Source organism: Halteromyces radiatus, assembly GCF_025201355.1.
Source record: "Halteromyces radiatus strain CBS 162.75 chromosome Unknown BX664scaffold_6, whole genome shotgun sequence".
NCBI lineage: Eukaryota > Fungi > Mucoromycota > Mucoromycetes > Mucorales > Cunninghamellaceae > Halteromyces > Halteromyces radiatus.
In genome coordinates, this window is record NW_026251692.1 from 1825381 (window position 1) to 1843694 (window position 18314).

At 33.4% G+C, this 18314-nt stretch overlaps 6 protein-coding genes across 6 annotated transcripts; 2 read left to right on the forward strand and 4 right to left on the reverse strand.

The window, feature by feature from the left end:
• Window positions 1–11: 11 nt before the first annotated feature.
• On the reverse strand, window positions 12–1406 carry BX664DRAFT_351889 (6-phosphogluconate dehydrogenase; the record flags this gene model as incomplete). Its single annotated transcript, XM_051547665.1, has 3 exons — window positions 12–646; window positions 742–1186; window positions 1293–1406. The coding sequence occupies 3 exons, from the start codon at window positions 1404–1406 to the stop codon at window positions 12–14; spliced, it is 1194 nt and encodes a 397-aa protein (XP_051398563.1).
• A 769-nt stretch (window positions 1407–2175) lies between these two features.
• On the reverse strand, window positions 2176–2983 carry BX664DRAFT_338628 (AAA domain-containing protein). Its single transcript, XM_051546476.1, has 2 exons — window positions 2597–2983; window positions 2176–2471 (listed from the first exon to the last, which is right to left on the reverse strand). The coding sequence occupies exons 1-2, from the start codon at window positions 2932–2934 to the stop codon at window positions 2273–2275; spliced, it is 537 nt and encodes a 178-aa protein (XP_051398564.1). The 5' UTR covers window positions 2935–2983; the 3' UTR covers window positions 2176–2272.
• Window positions 2984–4738: 1755 nt separating this feature from the next.
• Window positions 4739–6344, forward strand: BX664DRAFT_338632 (uncharacterized protein). Its single transcript, XM_051546477.1, has 6 exons — window positions 4739–5009; window positions 5088–5279; window positions 5439–5546; window positions 5622–5714; window positions 5811–5950; window positions 6076–6344. The coding sequence occupies exons 1-6, from the start codon at window positions 4805–4807 to the stop codon at window positions 6106–6108; spliced, it is 771 nt and encodes a 256-aa protein (XP_051398565.1). The 5' UTR covers window positions 4739–4804; the 3' UTR covers window positions 6109–6344.
• A 3125-nt stretch (window positions 6345–9469) lies between these two features.
• Window positions 9470–10662, reverse strand: BX664DRAFT_266377 (Metallo-dependent phosphatase-like protein; the record flags this gene model as incomplete). The annotated part of the gene is made up of 2 exons (XM_051540907.1): window positions 9470–9878; window positions 9995–10662. 2 exons carry the CDS (start codon window positions 10660–10662, stop codon window positions 9470–9472), a joined length of 1077 nt encoding a protein of 358 aa, XP_051398566.1.
• Window positions 10663–11747: 1085 nt separating this feature from the next.
• Window positions 11748–13202, forward strand: BX664DRAFT_284201 (uncharacterized protein; the record flags this gene model as incomplete). Its single annotated transcript, XM_051541628.1, has 3 exons — window positions 11748–12414; window positions 12540–12825; window positions 12928–13202. Coding segments are annotated over exons 1-3 (1104 nt in total), but the record flags the coding sequence as incomplete, so codon positions are not given.
• A 2259-nt stretch (window positions 13203–15461) lies between these two features.
• BX664DRAFT_338648 (uncharacterized protein) lies at window positions 15462–18181 on the reverse strand. Its single transcript, XM_051546478.1, has 7 exons — window positions 17599–18181; window positions 17504–17510; window positions 17215–17370; window positions 17088–17147; window positions 16768–16980; window positions 16569–16695; window positions 15462–16478 (listed from the first exon to the last, which is right to left on the reverse strand). The coding sequence occupies exons 1-7, from the start codon at window positions 18118–18120 to the stop codon at window positions 15494–15496; spliced, it is 2070 nt and encodes a 689-aa protein (XP_051398568.1). The 5' UTR covers window positions 18121–18181; the 3' UTR covers window positions 15462–15493.
• Window positions 18182–18314: the final 133 nt, after the last annotated feature.

An 18314-nucleotide genomic window follows, 5' to 3' on the forward strand; every position in this document is an offset into this window, starting at 1 on the left:
TCCACACATCCTTAGTTCTTGCCAGCATTTTCAGGACGTAATTGACGGACAGTTTGGCCAGCTCTCCAGATTTCAGATTCACGGATTTCACGGAGTTCTTCTTCCAACTTTTCACGGTAATCAGGTTGAGAGTTACGATCCAAAGAACGAGCAGTTTCGGAACCATCACGGACAGATTGATAAAGTTGTTCAAACACAGGCTTGGAAGCCTTGTGGAAAGGACGCCACCAATCAAGAGCACCACGTTGAGCAGTAGTAGAACAGTTAGAGTACATCCAGTCCATACCACGTTCACCAATCAAGGGATAAAGTGATTGAGTAGCTTCTTCGACGGTTTCATTAAAGGCTTCAGAGGGAGAGTGACCATTGGCACGGAGAACTTCATATTGAGCTTGGAAAAGACCTTGAATAGCACCCATCAATACACCACGTTCACCGAATAAATCAGAGTACACTTCCTTTTCAAAGGTGGTTTCATACAAATAACCAGTACCAACACCTACACCAAGAGCAATAGTACGTTCTTTGGCCTTTCCACTAGCATCTTGATAAACAGCAAAGGAACCATTGATACCACGACCTTCTTGGAAAAGACGACGGACAGTGAATCCGGAACCCTTGGGAGCAACCAACACAACATCAATATCTAATCAAAAAAAAAAAATTAATCAGTTAGATTGAATCATCCCGTCTGTTTATTTACTTTCTTTTTTTTTTTTTTATTTTCTTTTATTTTCTTACCTTTGGGAGGGACAATATTAGTTTGATCCTTGTAAACAATGGAGAAACCATGAGAGAAGTAAAGAGTCTTGCCAGGAGTCAACAAGGGCTTCATTTCAGGCCAGATTTCCTTTTGATAAGCATCAGACAACAAATTCATGACAACAGTACCACGATCAACAGCTTCCAAAAGAGGGAACAAGTTCTTACCAGGTACCCAACCTTCTTCAATAGCTTGTTGATAAGTCTTGCCTTCACGTTGACCAAGGATCACATTCACACCATTATCACGCAAGTTGAGAGCTTGACCACGACCTTGAGGACCATAACCGAGCACAGCAATAGTATCATCCTTGAAAGTTTCAAGCAACTTTTCCTTGGGAACGTCAGAACGTTCATAAACAACTTCATCAGTACCACCAAAGTTCAAGGTTTTCATACCGCGAGTTTGGACAGTGGGCATGACCTATGATCATATACAGACGCGTAAAGAAAAAAAAAAAGAATAAAGTAAGCATACATATATAATATAGGATTCATTGTTCAGAAGAAAAAAAAAACTATTTACTTACAGAAGCCTTAATGGCAGTTTGTCTTAAAGCAGCAGACACCAAAGGTTTGGCCATCATAGGACGAGAAGCACGAGCAGCACCACGGAGGGCAGTAGAGAAGATACGAGAAGCCATTTAAGAAGTATAGAAAAAAGGAAAAAAAGAAAAGAAAATAAAGTAAAAAAGAAAAGAAAAAAAGAAGAAAAGAAAAAAAATTCAGAACGTTGAAATTGGTTTTTTTTTTTTTATAAGGGAAGGGTTTCCTTTGAAACTTCCGCCCTCCAAAAGTCAAATGAATGGATATCATTGGATAAAACAGAATATAAGTCATAGACTGTATTAATGCTACCAAAGTATCATAACCATGGACCAATCATATGGCAGATTTCAACCTTATCTTTATCTTTGGTACTTTGAAGATCATGGCGGTGTTTAGATCTCATCCATGTTAAATCTTATTGGATTGACTCATCCTGAAGCAGCATGTTCGTCAATGATATGAGGTGGGGGACCATCTTACCTTTTATGGTCAGTCACATCAATAAAATGATATGACTCCATTCTTTTCATCCTTTCGTTTGATGTTGTTTTCAAGTAACCCTATGATTCTCTAAAGAAGTATATTCATATATCATATATGTACTTACAACAATACAAAATAGTCTACAATGTTTTTAAATATGTATTCTCAGATAATTCCTCCATACAGTAAAGAAAAAAAAATTTATAAGTGTATTCTTCCTCTACATTATAAAAAGTAGAACACAAGTACCACTTGTTGAAACAATTCCCTTATCAGAGCAATAAAGTATTATTATTTCATGTTTTAGAGACACTGTTAACATTATTACATTCAGAATTATCTTCTAAAAAGAAAAAAAAAAAGATATTTTGACATAATATGTTTCTATTTTTAATGAGCGTTCGCATCAACCATAAACTTTTATTATAAATAAGCGTAATATACAATTTAATTATTCTAAAATTTAACAAAAATAAGACTATCCATCATAACCATGTTGTTTCTTCCATGCATCCAACCATAACTTTACCCTATCCACGTTTGATTCCATGTCATCCACCGTATCGCTTTGTAATTCTACTACTATTTCTGGAACATATGATTCGCGTGCCTCTTCCAAGACGACTTGCATGATTTCACATTCCATATTTTCGTCCCGTTTCTTCTGATTGTATCCTCTATATAAAATAAATATAACATGAATACATTAACAGTACTAAAAAAAAAAAGATATCCATAGGCCATATGAATTGCACTTTTTTTTTCCTATCTTTTTTTTTCATTTTATTTCCTTTTTCCTTACCTCTTTTCCATACGATCAAATAAAGTATGAGTTTGTGCCCGTAATACTAAAACAAGATCGAACCATCGTTCTGGGAAAAGTTCACAGGTATGATAATCTACTACTTTTCCACCTTCTTGCATAATATCCTCCAGTTCATCCAATAGCTTGTCTTCATCCAAGATATGGGTATCGTATTCTTCCATGTAACCTTCATAGAATTGTTTGGATTTGACTAGTTCACCTACATTGATATGTGTTAGACCCGTCACTTGAGCTATCATTTCACTGGTGGTCGTTTTCCCTGTCCCTGGTGTGCCAGTCACTAATATATTGGGTAATTTCTGTTCCGTTGACATTGATCTTGTTTGTTGTAAATCAGTACGAAGAACAAAAATAAAAAAAAAAAAGTAAAAAAAAAAAAAAAAAAAAAAAAAAAGGAAAAGGAAAAAAAAGGAAAAAAGGCAATCCCTTTTCCGTTTGGTGGCTGGCAGAGTTGAAACCCCGTACACCACCAATTTGAATCTATAATGCTCATCGTCATTCTCATTTAGTAAAACTATCCATTGCATTGCCTTTTTTTTTTTTTATCTCTTTTGATAACTTCATTGATCTCTCTTTAGCTTATTCATCAAAATTAGAACCATTGTCTTTTTGCAATGTATCATCAAAGGAGCTAGACATGTATTTATATCATTTGTAATTCTCTCAGAAATAATCATCATAGCACCAAATTCATACTGAACATGGATTACATTGTTTTCTTTCATTTAACTTAATAATCATTTATACCTTACCTCCCAGTGTATGGAGTAATTTAAAAAAGAGAGGTTAATATCATCGTTCCTCATTCAATAATGATCATCATCTAACACAACTATCACCAATGGATTCCTCTCAAAAAAGTAGTTTAATACCATCTAATAATATTTTATCGCTTACCTTGCCACCTAATGTACAATGAGCGTCAAAAGATTTTATTGATTTTTTTGAAAAAATGCCTGATGAACCCCTGACGATTTATTTTTACAGCCAAAGTTTGGCTGAGGAGTTCGAAATTTTTGGCTGTAAAATCCAAAAATCCATCCCATTTTTTCCAACTTGCATACAAGCTTACAAAAGCTTTGTCTTCCTCTTTCTCGCTCAAAAGTCAACATCATCACACCAAATTCGAATTGAACATACGTGAAACCAAGTTCTTTCACCTTACTTAATGTCATTTATAGCTTACCATGTATTTATAGAGTAAATTAAAAAAAAAAATGAGCATCCATGTCACCATCTTACTTCCTATCATCCTCATTTTTTTTTATTCAACCATCCTAAAAAAAAAAAGTCCTAGCATACAATAGTATTATCTTGATCAAGTAAAACGACAACAAATGCAAGTTTTTTTTTTCCTTTTTTTTTTTTTTTTTTTTTTTGTTCAAAGAACCATTCAAACTCAATGATCTATATTTGTAAAAATAGTAGGTTACAAATGACGATCAGTACCTGTCATGTTAGATCAATAAGAGATGAATGACAGTACAATATAAAAATGATATAAATAGAGATAGGTGATCACGGAGTTTCAGAATAGATCTTGGCTACGGAAAAGCACTTGATCAAATACTACTATTACTACTAGTATTACTAGTACTATTAATACTTGCGTAGCATGCCGCAGCCATTAGACATGATATTTTTTTTTTTAATTTTTATTATTTTCATGTCAAAAGTTAGATTCGCTATTGTACCTGGATTTGGAATAAAAATGTAAGAAATGAAATAGCATATGAATATAGTTTAAATTTTGAGTTAATGGTATCGGGAGATCAAAGGAGAATAATATAATGAAGTATTGATAAAAAAAAAAAGTAAATGAGATTGAACAGTGGATTATTAATATCCCTATTTTTTTTTTTTTTTTTTTTGTAAGCCAGGCATAAAAAAGAAAATAATAATAAAGACTTGAAGATAATCATCAAATAATTAAAATACCAAACAGGAGAAAGGAAGGAAAAACAACATATCTTGGCGCGAACTCTCTGACCCAAAAATAGAGTAGATAAAAAATCGAGTGAGATATCCTATTGGTTAAAATTTTTCTAAAAAGTGTAACGAAAGGGATTTTTTTTTTGGATTCTTTTTCTTTTTCTTTTGTTTTCTTTTCTTTTCTTTTTTCTTTTTCACACACTTTCATCTTACCTTCTTTTTTTTTTTCTATTATTATTATTATTTTAAACAATGGCTTATAATCCTAATCAATACGGTGGTTATCAACAATCTCCTCCTCCTCCACAACAACAACAAGCTTACGGCTCTCCTCATATGGCAGGCACTCCTCAAAACAGATATAGTCAACCTCCTCCCCCTCAACAACAACAACAACAATATGGCTATGGTGCTCCTCCTCCTCCTCAACAACAAGGTTATCCTCCTCAAAACTATGGTAAGTATAAAATAATAATAAAAAGTAAGAATAATATAGTATGAGTGTCATCTTCTAATCCCTTTTTAATAAATATAGCACGACCTCCTCCTATGCAACATGCCCCTCCACCTGGTGCTGACCCTCAACTTTGGAGCTGGTTTACTGCCGTTGATACTGATCATTCGGGTCAATTGACGGTAGATGAACTTCAACGAGCTTTGGTGAATGGTGATTGGAGTCCTTTCAATATCGAAACTGTCCGTACTATGGTGAATATGTTTGATACTGGTAAAATAACTTGTTTTAATTAAAAGGATGATGAAAGAGAATGCCAAGGAATTGTTTCACTAGAGATGCAATGATTCTTTATGATGAGTCTATTTATGTGCCACGCGTTCAATTTATAAACTACTCCGACTAACTTGCTTTTCTTAATTATTTATTTAGATAACACTGGTACTATTGACTTCCAAGAATTCGCAGGTTTATGGAAATATATTGAAGATTGGAAACGATGCTTCCAAACATTTGATGTAGATGGTTCTGGTTCCATTGGTAAGTAGAAAAAAAAAAGAAAAAGAAAAGGGATCTTATATGTTAATGAATGAATCTTTCTTTTTTTCAATATAGATCGAAATGAAATGAAGAATGCTTTACGGACGTTTGGTTACAATCTATCGGATAGATTCATTAGTGTCTTGATTCAAAAGTTTGATAAATATGGTAATAAGAAAAAAAAAGAAACAATGTGGGGGATGATGATAGATGGATAGAGGGGATTATCATCTTGTAACCGAATTTTTAACTTACCTTTTCAAGGTCATGGTGGACAAACAGGCAAAGGCGATGTGACTTTTGATAATTTTGTGCAAGCATGTGTGAATGTCAAGACTTTGACCGATTCTTTCCGGGCCTTTGATACGGATAATGATGGATGGATTCAAATCAACTATGAACAGGTAAAAAAAAAAAAAAAAAAAAAAAAAAAAAAGAATAGAATCAACTTTTTTTTTTTCCTTTTTGATGAATCTCAGTCAACATACTCATTTTTTTTTTCTTTTGTTTTTGTTTGTGGAATATATAGTTTTTGGAACTTGTGATTCGTCAAAAGGCCTAGACAGTGTAGAATTAGTATATCTCAATTCATTCCTTTATTACATTATATTCGTTTTTTTTTTTTTATCTTTTTTATAATCTGTATAAATATTTCCCATCCCTCTTCATTTCACTCTTCTTTTTTTTTTCCCTCGTATTCCTGTACATCTTTCCTCAATGCTCTCTTCCTTTTCTTTTATATCAATAAAGAAAAAAAAAACAAAATAAAATAAAGCATCACAAAAATCTCATTATGCAGTATCATTTTTAACTATATATCAACGTGACCTATCTGATGACAGGTACTTTGAATACACATCATATCCGGATAAATCATACCGAACAAAAGTCTCCGTCTGAAATATCAACAGTAAAAAAAAAATTTTTTTTTTTGTGGATCCCCAAAAGATATAAAAGGGAGGATATCCCACTTTTTTTTTTTTTTTTTTTTTCTTTAAGAATTAATTAATCCGAGTGCATGCCACGATGTGGGTTATGTCGTTTATTCGACGAGAGCTCTTACATTGCCAGGGATCTATCGATCTCGTCGCACACCAGATAAATACGGAGGTTTCTTAAAGAACCAGTACTTGCATTTGTGATTAAGTTCGCAATATCGAGTTTTGGGCCGACGAAATCTGATATCCTTTTAAATAAAAAATGAAAATGAAAATACTGATGAATAAAAGTAACGATGCTGTTACACACACACAGATGTTCAAAAGTCCTCATCTTTAAAGAGATGCTGTTTATACTTGTTGAAAACAAACCAATGTTTAAAGTATTATCTTTTCAATAACATAGAAAAAAAAATTTTTTTTATTATAATGATTCCTATAGGGAAGTGTTTGATCTATACTTTATTCAATAATACTGGATTTTTTTTGGATGATTAAAAATAAAAATGATGAATCGATAACTGTGTTCACATACATTACACCATAACATACAACATTATTTCGTTTTGACCTGATAAGCCTTTCCAAGTCCCATGGAATCTTATTTTGAAAAAGCAACCCAGCTCTACACACCTATACACACCGTACATAATAATCACTGTAATATATGAGACAATTTTTTATTCAATAATAATAATAACACTACATAGTTTCGACATCAGTTTTCATACGGATATCATATAACGTCATCTTCCCCCCTCCTATAACCCATAACATCAATCCTTTTAATAGCAGTTACCTTGTCCCTGTTTCCATGTCGATGTCGTCTCCTAGAGCGTGGAGAAAAAAGAAAACAAGATTATCACTGTTCCAAAATAAAAATTGCAAAATGATACTTACAAAAATTCAACCAAGCCTGTACACAATGAAGGATAAAAAAAAAGAGTAGTCAATGTTAGATATACCAAACCACCAACCCACACAAAAGCAGGCTGGCTTATTGAACATCACAACAGCCGGAATTGTATGTCACTTCAAAGAGGTGTCATTAACATCCATTCAACAGAGGCCGTCAAGAGCAGATGTAAACCGGTTTTGTTGAGAGCTGTTTAACCCCTCCACGAGATTCAATACAAATCAAAAGCGATTCCCATTGCTACTGGTAACTTCTATGCGGTTTTCCATCCATCAAAGTATACAAGCTTGAGGTTAAAAAAAAAAAAAGAAAAGGTTCAAGATAAAAGTAGTAAAAAAAAAGGAAAAAAAAAAAAAAAAAAAAAAAGGAAAAGAATGGATCTGAACTCAAATTGAACATTTTTTTTTTTTTAAAAAAAAGAAATACCTACCTGTTTCTCTGCTCACTCTTGAAATACTTTCAACATATAAGTTACAAATTGAACACTGTATGGACGATACTGAGATTACTTTTATAGGTACTACAAAAGTCAATTTTAGTAGGTTTATCCTTTCCTTCTTTTCTACATACCTTGATATTCTTCTTTCATATCACATTGTCTCTCTCTCTCTCTGTCTTCTTTCTTCATTCTCAAGTCCTTATCTATACTCTCTCCTTATTATTTATACTGTTTTGGTCTTTTTTTTTTTATTATATGAATAGAATAGGATGATTGATATACAATTTTGGATCACGTTAGGATACGACGTTGGATCAACTGTGGGGTCATGATAAACTGAATAGATACCGAATTGGGATAGATTGGATCAATGGATACAATAGGATCATCAACGGAGCATGACAGAAGACTGAAAAGTAGTGGTCAAAATGTATTTTTTTTTTGATCGTTTTCTTCTAGCTTGGTGATACATCTCTTTATTTTGATCATGGTGATGCTTTTACATTGAGTAGTTAGTTTTATGTTACTTTGGTTTAATAAAAATATATCCCTATTTATCATTATTATTATTATCATTATTTTATCATTTTTACATTACATAGACATAATCCATCATGATCAGTACATATTGTATTATGCAGCCTACTGATTCAAACATTTTATGCATCAAATGACGACTTCACCAAATTCACACATAAACGTTGATGATCGTCTGTGCATGCGGTGATGAACCGATAATACTATCTACACTTTTTTTTTGTATGGGACCATAAAAAACAAAAACAAAAAAGAAAAGAAGTCAAAGGGGGTTGGTGCATTGTGCAGTGATCATTCACCCAAAAAGGGAAATTTCATTCCATAAAAGTTCATTATGTGGTAATCGGGTTGCCACCCGGCAATTCCAGAGATTCATGCATCCTAACAAAAAAAACTATCAAAAGTAAACAGCAAAAAAAAAAAAAAAAAAAAAAAAAAAGCTCCTTTTTGGTACGATTGAGAGAAAAAACGAAATAAACAAACAAACAAAAAAAAAACATTGAAAATGAATGCTTGAGCGTCATACGCGAAAATGGAATCAAATAGATGAGAGGTCATGAATAAAGAACAAGTACATTAGAAAATCTCAATGAATCATTTTCCGATGCATTGATGGATGATCTTTAAGTCATCTAAGGTAACGATAGGAAATGTAACGACTGGTTCCTTTCTTTTTTTTTTTTTGTGATGTTGCCACTCTCAAGCTCAAATTACATTATGAGGTATATAATGGCGTTTAAAATAACAATAAAATAACGATGATGATCAACATGTTGAGACAAATGAAACCAATGAGAAAAACCACGTGTAGTCTGATCAAGTTTGTGAAGGAAGAGAATCAAATGAGGAAGGGTTAAGGAGGTATTCAGGGGAGGGTAAACACAATCGATATAGATGAAGAAGGTGGAGATGACATGTAGTAAATTTGAGAAAAATGTTTATTTCAAAGAAGTGACTTTAACAAAAAAAAAAAAAAAAAAAAAAAAAAGAGGGATATCAACACTTGTACATAATAATAATAATAATAATAACAATAATAATAATAATAATAATAATAATAATAATAAGAAAATACTAACAGTAAACAAGAAAATCAGGTCGCATATTCTTTGCAAGGAACACTAAAGATTTGTTTAGTCTTGATATCTATAGTCGTAAGGTTTCTTCCATAAACACATCCCGTATCCAATCCGTAAGAAAATGGTTGAATAACTAATCCTCGACTAGCATCATGCCCATAATATACAGTGAGAGGTGTATTTGATTTTTCTTGTGCTTCGTTCCATGCTTGAGCCCAAGGAGTGCCAACTCGTTTTTCATCTGTAGGTTCACCTGTATCTGAGATATCACGCATTGTCATCACATCCAACGGTTGTTGTTGAACCAAATCTGATACCATAGGATCTAATCCACCATGTACTACAATACTATTGTTCATCGATGGTAGACGTAGAATCGATGGACAACTAGTCAAGTAATCATAATCTTCATCAGAAAGTTCTCTATGATCGGATATAAAGTATATATATGAAAGGAGTGTGAGTAATATATATATATATATATATATATATATATAAATCAATATTCTAGATTTTTTTTTTTTTTTTTTTTTTTTTACCTTGAGATAGGAAGATGAGGATTTTTATATTTCAATGGATCAGGAACATCACCTTCAGGCATAACAGCACTAGATGGACCCATTCCATCAGGACCATTAGATCTTTCATATGTCTTGAAACGAATAGCCTTGTCATCATGATTTCCTCGTACACATAACGCACCGATTTCCTTTGCACGCCGGATGACACCAGTATTGGAAGGTCCTTTGGCAATCATATCACCAGCTAAAATGACTTGATCAGTGGAAGGATTGAATTGAATATGATCCAGTAATTGATTAAATTCATCTAAGCAACCATGAATATCACCAACAACAAAGACACGCTCTTTGTTTGCTAATGCATCTGCCTTGATTGTTTGTATGCGAGTTAGGTTAGCATATTTGGATACTATATGACCATTGATGATACCATCCCCATTTCGATATACACTATAACCATCAGTATTATCTATACTTGCACTTGTATTGTTGCCATTACTATTACTGTTGTTGCTAATGATATTGTCGTTGTTGTTATTATTGTTATTGTTGCCGCCTTGATTATATCCACCATTTCGATTCACTTGTTGATCTAATTGCTTTTGACGATCACGTTCTTTAATGACTACCACTGGAACCACAATGATGATTAAAAGTATAAGAAGACCAATAATACCCACCACCATCCAACATCGACGTCGATTCTTTCCTTTGGCAGTAGAAGGGTCTTCCACAGGTGATTTCATTTCATTTGATGGAGTATCAAAAGTCATTGGATATTTTTTTTTTCTTGATCAATTGGTAAAAAAAGAGATAAAAAAAAAATAAAAAAAAAGAGTATTTGATAAATTGTGATTTGAAAACGGAAAGAAGAACAAGAAAATGGAGAAAAAGGGGAAGACCCTTTTTGATATTATGGAAAAAAAAAAACGGGTTCAAAGCCCGATGGCTTTACCTGTGGTGTAGCCAAAATCTTAAGAGAAAAGCATTGCTTATTAGAACTTTAAGCTTCTTTTTCATTATCGGAGACAAAAAGCAAATATACAAAACATAAGAATCATCTAGAGATGAAATTATTGATAGTATAGGTTGGATCAATGAAAAAAAAAAAAGTAAAATAGTTTTAAAAAAGCCCTCGGTTCATTTTTCGTTTGCTGCTTTTTTTTTTTTTTTGCTGTTTTTTTTTTTTCTTTCTTCTTTATTTCGAACCTGTCCTTTTTTAGTATCTGTCCTAAAATAGAAACTGTAAAGTTACCAAGTTTATGTAGAATTCTCTCCTCTCAAAAATATGTATATAAAAGGGTAACTGATCACCTTTTTTTTTTCGTTCTGTGTTTCTGAAGAATAAAAAAAAATGTTTAGAAGGAAAAATATATGTACATATATATATATATATAGTAGAGGATATTCTACAAAAGAAGAAAAAAAGTAAAAAAAAAAAAAAAAATGCCGATCATTCTTCTAAGATGTGTGTATCCGAATGATTAACCGAATGGGATAAGTTAAGTGAATAAAAATCGCGTCAGTGTTCATCATCGGTAAATATCACGGTTTCCTCATATTCAACGTTATAAATCCAAGGAAGTTCAAATCCATGTGTTTCCATGTGGTATAAAGCCGAGAAAGCAGCCTATCACTAATTCCCAGGTTTTGATATAATGAAAGCAACTTTTTTTTTTTTTACACCATGAAACCATTGGGCGGTATTTCAAAAGGCATAAAAAAAATGAAACCTATTTTGGATAGTTCTCTCTCTTTCTTTTTCTTTCTTCTCATACTTTATCTTTTTATACTTTGTTATTTGAACGCACCCTTCTTATAATAAGTGTTTATAAAGTAGTAGAAGTATTAATCTTCTTCTTTCTCTTATAAAAAAAAACAACAACAAACGAATAATGCCACTTGTAAGGTCAAGAAGTCAATCAAGTAGTGGTATTCAATCTACAAATCTTTTTAGTGGCTTTCAACACTGGCGAAGAAGACGTGCATCAAATTCTGTTCCTTCGTCTCCTTTAGCAACTTCAGCTACTACCAATAATACAACATCTATTCCTTCCATGGTGGGTATTTCAAGATCTTCTTCTGTTTCTGAATCTTATCAACCCAATCGACTATACCCTGCAACAGACGCGAATGAAGAAGAAGACGAACCTTCTAGTAACCCTACTATTCATCCAACAAACAGTTCTCAACAAAGTACTACAACTGAACTTCCTACAACTGATGATCAGGAGAATATTCATATACGATTATTGCCGAACGTTGGATTGACAACAAGATGTTTTATATTTGATATTATTGATCGCACCCTTACTCCTGCTACTATTCTGAAGATTGGACGATACAGTGAACGTCATGCTATGCCCGATAGATTATCCTTCAAAAGTAAAGTTGTTAGTCGAACTCATGCGGAATTATGGATGGAAGAAGGAAAAAAGGTAATATAATATTATATATGCATTGATATAGAAAAGAAATTAATACATTTTTCTCTCTTTATTTTCTTTTTCTCTTTCTCTTTTTTTTTTTTTTTTTTTTTTTTTTAAAAAAAAAATAACAAAAGGTATTCATCCGGGATATTGGATCATCAAGTGGTACTTTTGTAAATCGTATTCGACTTTCAGCTTCCAATGAAATAAGTCCTCCCATGGAACTTAAGGATGGTGATACAATTCAACTTGGTGTAGATTATCAAGGTGGAATGGAACAAATTTATCGATCAGTGAAAATCCGACTGGAAATCAACAGGAACAATCAAAAGACCAATTCTTTCAGTAGACAAGCATTCCAACAATTACGTCAACGTCTATTGGGTGGTACAGATTCTTTACCTACTTCTTCGGATACTGGTGATAATCAACAAACAAGTGATTCTGGACAAGTAACTCTTCCTCAAGAAAGCCATATTGATCACAACAATAGAACAATACCATCATCATCATCATCAACAGGACAAACCAATCTTACATCTGCAATTAGTCAAGGATTACCATCTATATCAAGTAATAACAATTCATCTTATATCCAAGAATGCTGTATTTGTTTGTACGCCATTGCACCATTACAAGCTTTATTTGTGGCTCCTTGTTCCCATGTGTTTCATTTCAAGTGTCTACGACCCATTGTATTCCCGCAGTATCCCGCCTTTAGTTGTCCTTTATGTAGAAATTATTATGATTTGGAAGCAAGTGTTGCTATTGAAGTCAGTGAAGTAAAAGAAGCTTTAGGATTATCATCAACAACTAGTGCAAAAACATCGCCTCCAATAGAAAAAAAGCCACCTTCATCATCATCTTCACCTCCTACAACTTCATCGATACAACATCCACCTTTACCCATCCTGGCCTCCTCATCCATTATGCAAAATTATTCACCACCATCATCATCTCAACAAAACAGTCATGATGGAGACACTTATTCTGGGAATGATGATATTCAACAACAAAGTGAACATGAAGTACCTGAACGTCAGTCCAATTTACAACAACATCAACAACAACATGTTACGGACGGATTATTACTCTCCAGTACTTTGGTGGATTCTTCTATGTTGGATCAAACAAATGGATTTGGAAATCTCCCTTCATCACTTTAGTTTAGTTTAGAATCATCTTTTTTATATATTTTATACTCATTTATTTTTCTTCTTCTTCTATATAGCATACACTCAATACTCATATTACATACTTCTCATATTATATTTCATCCTTCATTCTCTTTATTACCGATGATCTTTCCTTTTTAATAAAGAAATTTTACATTCATTGAACAAAGACACTTTTTTTTTTTTTTTTTTTTTTGTATGGAGAGTAATCATTCATATCGAATGACGGATAGTGTCATATTGACGATGATGATTGGTGATGATAAATACTATCAGTGAATGATGATAATGACAATAATGATATTTGTAGTTAACAATGTGAAAATAACTTTATTCAATAAACAAGAGTGTACTCTGTTTTTTTTTTTGTCTGCCTCTTCTTTTCAATATTTTAAAAATGAAATCAATGGTTTGTGATCATCACTTTACCAAAGGTGTAATCTATATCTTTCCACTAAATATATAGTTCACACCTTGCCATGAAGTCAATAATCCACACTTTGCCATCAAAAACAATAGTCCCTCCTTCCCATCGAATAAATAGGCCGCATCTTTTCAAAAAAAAAAATCCATACCCTCCCAATAAATCTATCCACACTTAACGACAAACGTTTATTCAATAAACAAAGAGAAGATACTATATATATATATATATATATATAAAGCTAACACTAACTAGTAATAAAAAAAATCACTACGACAAATGTAAGGGGTAAGTGAGAGAGACTTCGACCAGACCAGAAGAAGATCATAAAAAGATGTTCTTGTACAATTGATTTGCCATCCTTGCCCAGTAAAATTTTCTAACATTTTCATCCCGTTGAGTTTTGCTGTATATTCATCATTCATTATTTTTTTTCCTGTTCCTTTGTTTTATATCTAACTTGTTGAATCCTATCATATGTTTGCCTATGGAATTGATGAATACCATATATCCAGCCAGTTGACGTACACCACCTTTCTACCAACTTCAATCCTGTTGATCCCTTTTCATGTTCATCCATCCAGATCCATTTGAGTCATCGTCGTTTATCCTTCATCATCCATTTACCCAATTGAGACCTGCAGTTTGGCCTCTCCATCCGGTTGAGTGCTTCTCTGTTGTTCTTCCACGTAGTCGCACCAGTTATAAAATCCGTGCAGTTACCATTCATGCTATATCCAGTAGTACACTATATAAAAAAAAAGACCAAAGGGATATCATATATGGGTTAGTTATAGAAAACCAAAGAAAAAGAAGGGGAGTCCAAAACAGAGGCAACCAAGAATGAGGCAAAAAGAAGACGACGACAAAAGAAAGATACAGTAGAAGTAAAAGAGGAAGACCAGGAAAGAGAATGAGAGAAGGATTGTATCCACCTTAGACTAAAAAAGAAGATATTGAGAAATAAAAAGAGAAAGATAATAGTTAAAAATCAAACTATATCAGAGAATGGCAAGAGAGGGACAATACCGAATGAGAGAGAAAAGACCCAAAAGAGATTAATATGACACCACTTACTAAAGCCTTCCTATGATGAAGTTTAAGAAGAATCCCCAGAAAACAAAATCAATAAAGTCAATTAGTAACAAGGCTTTGTTCCATTCTACATCGCTGTTCCCTATTTATATTACTTTTAAGACCAGTAGCATAAAGAGAGATACATACCAATATATGCTAGTCAAGATGTAACAACCATTTCATTCGTATTTGACATACCATGTCAGGTTCCGATAACAACTATAAAAAGTGAAGAAATAGATAAAATAAGACGAAGAAGGAGAATGAGGATTCAATCAACATCGGTAAAAAAAAAAAAAAAAAAAGTGATGAGAAACGAAAAGAAAGAGAAGAAAAATGAAAAGTACCCGAACTCAATAAATTTATTTATTATTTTTTTTTTTTTTTTTTGATGATCTATTTCTAATTATATCTAGCGACAGATATGATTGACAAACGAAGTGGGAGGTTTGAATTGATACTTTTCAAACCAAAAAGAACGTACATACTTAGCATCACCCAAACCATTATTTCGTTTCTTAGTAGCATCGACATCCAACAAACCATTGCTGAGTTGGGCAGAAGCGGTAGGACATGTCATTTCATTGAACATGTGTAACCATGACATAGAGTTCCAGATGGTAAAGTATTCTTCTGTCAGGTACTGACGTGCATTGTTGCTCATTCTTTCCCGGAGATCATGATCAGTCAATAAGCGATACATGTAATCAGCCACAGCATCGACGTCGCCAATAGGAGCCAAGAAACCAGTAACATCACGTTGTATTTGGAGAGGAATACCACCAGCTTCATATGCGATGACAGGTACACCCTTTTGTAACGCCTCAGTGACTTTGACTTCAAATCCTTCCCGATGTGATAATTGTAAAGCAACACGAGCACCACTTAATACCATGTTCAGTAACTGATCAGAGGGTTGTAACCTTGCCACGATGATATCACTTACAATTGACGAGAATGGTGAAGTATTGATTAGAGCATATGTTTGTCCATAAATCAAGGATCCATCTGGATCATCAATCGATCCATGACCACATAACACCAATTGAGGAATATCAGCATCAGTAATTTTGTCATCAGCATCCAGTCGTTGACGAAGCAATCGATAAGCTTCCAATACATCAGGGATGCCCTTGGATGGATCAAATCTAGCTACTTGCACCACATAAGGTCGATTCCAGTCTACTTCATTTGCACCTTGATCCATACATACACGATTGAAAACAGATCGATAGTAAGTTGTACACCAGTGTGTCAATGGTTTGTTCAATCCATCCAGAGGATCGGTACAGGCAGGAAGAAGCATCACATTTTCACGAGGCACATCATCCGGTATAAAATTTCTCATCGGATGTGCGATAAAAAGATCCGCTTGTTTAATAAATTGCCATAGGAAACTATATAAGAGTACAAACGTTAGTTCTTTTTTTTTTTTTTTTTTTTTTTTTTTTTTTTTTTAGATGATGGATGTTAGTATGATCACTTACTTCCAGGTTTCAGCTTGTGGTCCTGTTGGATCATCACGGATCAAATCAGCTCGGATTTCAATATGGGATCGGAAAATCACCCGAGTTCTAGGTGAATGTAACTTGATATGAGGAATAATGCCAGACACTAAAAAAAAAAAAAAAAAAAACATGAATCATCAATGTGAAAAGAGATATTATATGCTTCATTTTCACTTACATTGAGGATCATCAATGACAATCACGTCCGAAGTTCGAATAGGCCCTTTTTCTCCCACCCAAAATCTTTCAGCATTTTCATTGGACCAATCCACAAACATTTGTTTATCTTCATCTGTCAAACGAACATCGGGAGGTGCCACTCCTTGAAGAACATTATGGAATTTTCTTTTCGTCACATCAAACACTTCTGGCTTGGGTCGAGCAACATACCCTAAACATCCAGGAAAAAGAAAAAAAAGAGATAGATGGAAGGATTGCCCCACAAAAAAAAAAAATGAATGATTTATCTACAGCTTTGTCTCGTGATCACAAACTTACAATGTATTTGAATACCGTTCAGATTTAAAAATCGAACTAAAGCATGACGCATAAGAGCAACTAAAAAAAAAAAAATGAGTTGATTAACCTTTTGGCTTGTCTTTTTTTTTTTTTTTTGATTCCTTACCGCCACCTCCTTGGGGTGTAGAGTTAAAGAAAGATACAGTCAAGTTTTTTCTTTTGAATTCAGCCGCTATTTCATTCCATACACGCCATGTTTCTTTTGCTACAGTTGTGCGATAATCTTCTAAGTCTACTAAATGGATGATCCTATTGAAATCAACTAAAAACAAAAATAAACGAAAGGTTAATATTATGATGATGATGATCGTATGATTGATGTTGGTGTGATGATGATTGCATGATAACGCTCGTATGATGATGATGATTGGTGGTTAATTCAGATACCGACTTACCTTCAACCTAAAACATATCCATAAAAAAAAAAAAAAAAAAAAATTGAGTGACAAGGGAATTACCATCTTTTTTTTTTTTTTTTTTTTTTTAATACCTCATGACGGAAACCAACACTGATACGAGGCAGATTACCAGGATATTGAGGGGATAGAAGCATAACGGCTTTTCTAACGGCAGCACTAGCTCTTTCATCTGAGGAATGTGCATCCGTATGCATTATGAATGGAATCGCATCGAGTTCACGCCAAAAATCACTCATCGTAGTTGCAACAGGTGGATCTTTGACTAAGTAGAGTTCATTCAATTTATACGAACATGCTATGATTTGTATCTTGTATGATTGAGAAGCACAATAGAGTTTGACCACACGCTTAAGTTCTTCAACAGCATCATTCATGCATTGTTCAAGTGTCATTCCTGGGGGATGCTTACATAAAAGACCTGTATAGTAATCAGTGGTGTATGATCCATCGTGTACCGAAATTGAGTATGATGATTGATCGCGAGCTTCTGTCACTTGTACATCTAATCCAAGGTACACTGGTTGAGGGATACTGGCGCTTGAGAAGCGTCTGGTAGTAGGAGGTTCGAATGGAAGATTGGGATTAGGGGCCATCGATGTTATTTTATTATTTGAAAAAGGAGAAGAAAAATATAAAAAAGAATAAAAAAAAAAAAGAGGTAGTCACCAGTTTTTTCTATTTTCCTTTTTTTTTTTTTCCCTCTTTACTCTCATTTTTTATGTTTGGGAACTGAAACATAGCATGGGATAAATGAGCGTGCAAATGATATTGATCTTTTTCTTTTTTT

Excerpts from the sequence above, each read along its gene's own strand:
- BX664DRAFT_338628 (XM_051546476.1), bottom strand. The coding sequence starts at position 2,934 with ATGTCAACGGAACAGAAATTACCCAATATATTAGTGACTGGCACACCA. Across the intron at positions 2,472-2,596 it reads TTTGATCGTATGGAAAAGAG|AGGATACAATCAGAAGAAAC; the intron begins GTAAGGAAAAAG and ends TATTTTATATAG.
- BX664DRAFT_338632 (XM_051546477.1), top strand. The coding sequence starts at position 4,805 with ATGGCTTATAATCCTAATCAATACGGTGGTTATCAACAATCTCCTCCT. Across the intron at positions 5,010-5,087 it reads TTATCCTCCTCAAAACTATG|CACGACCTCCTCCTATGCAA; the intron begins GTAAGTATAAAA and ends TAATAAATATAG. Across the intron at positions 5,951-6,075 it reads TTCAAATCAACTATGAACAG|TTTTTGGAACTTGTGATTCG; the intron begins GTAAAAAAAAAA and ends TGGAATATATAG.
- BX664DRAFT_338648 (XM_051546478.1), bottom strand. The coding sequence starts at position 18,120 with ATGGCCCCTAATCCCAATCTTCCATTCGAACCTCCTACTACCAGACGC. Across the intron at positions 17,148-17,214 it reads TACACCCCAAGGAGGTGGCG|TTGCTCTTATGCGTCATGCT; the intron begins GTAAGGAATCAA and ends TTTTTTTTTTAG. Across the intron at positions 16,696-16,767 it reads TGTCATTGATGATCCTCAAT|TGTCTGGCATTATTCCTCAT; the intron begins GTAAGTGAAAAT and ends TTTTTTTTTTAG.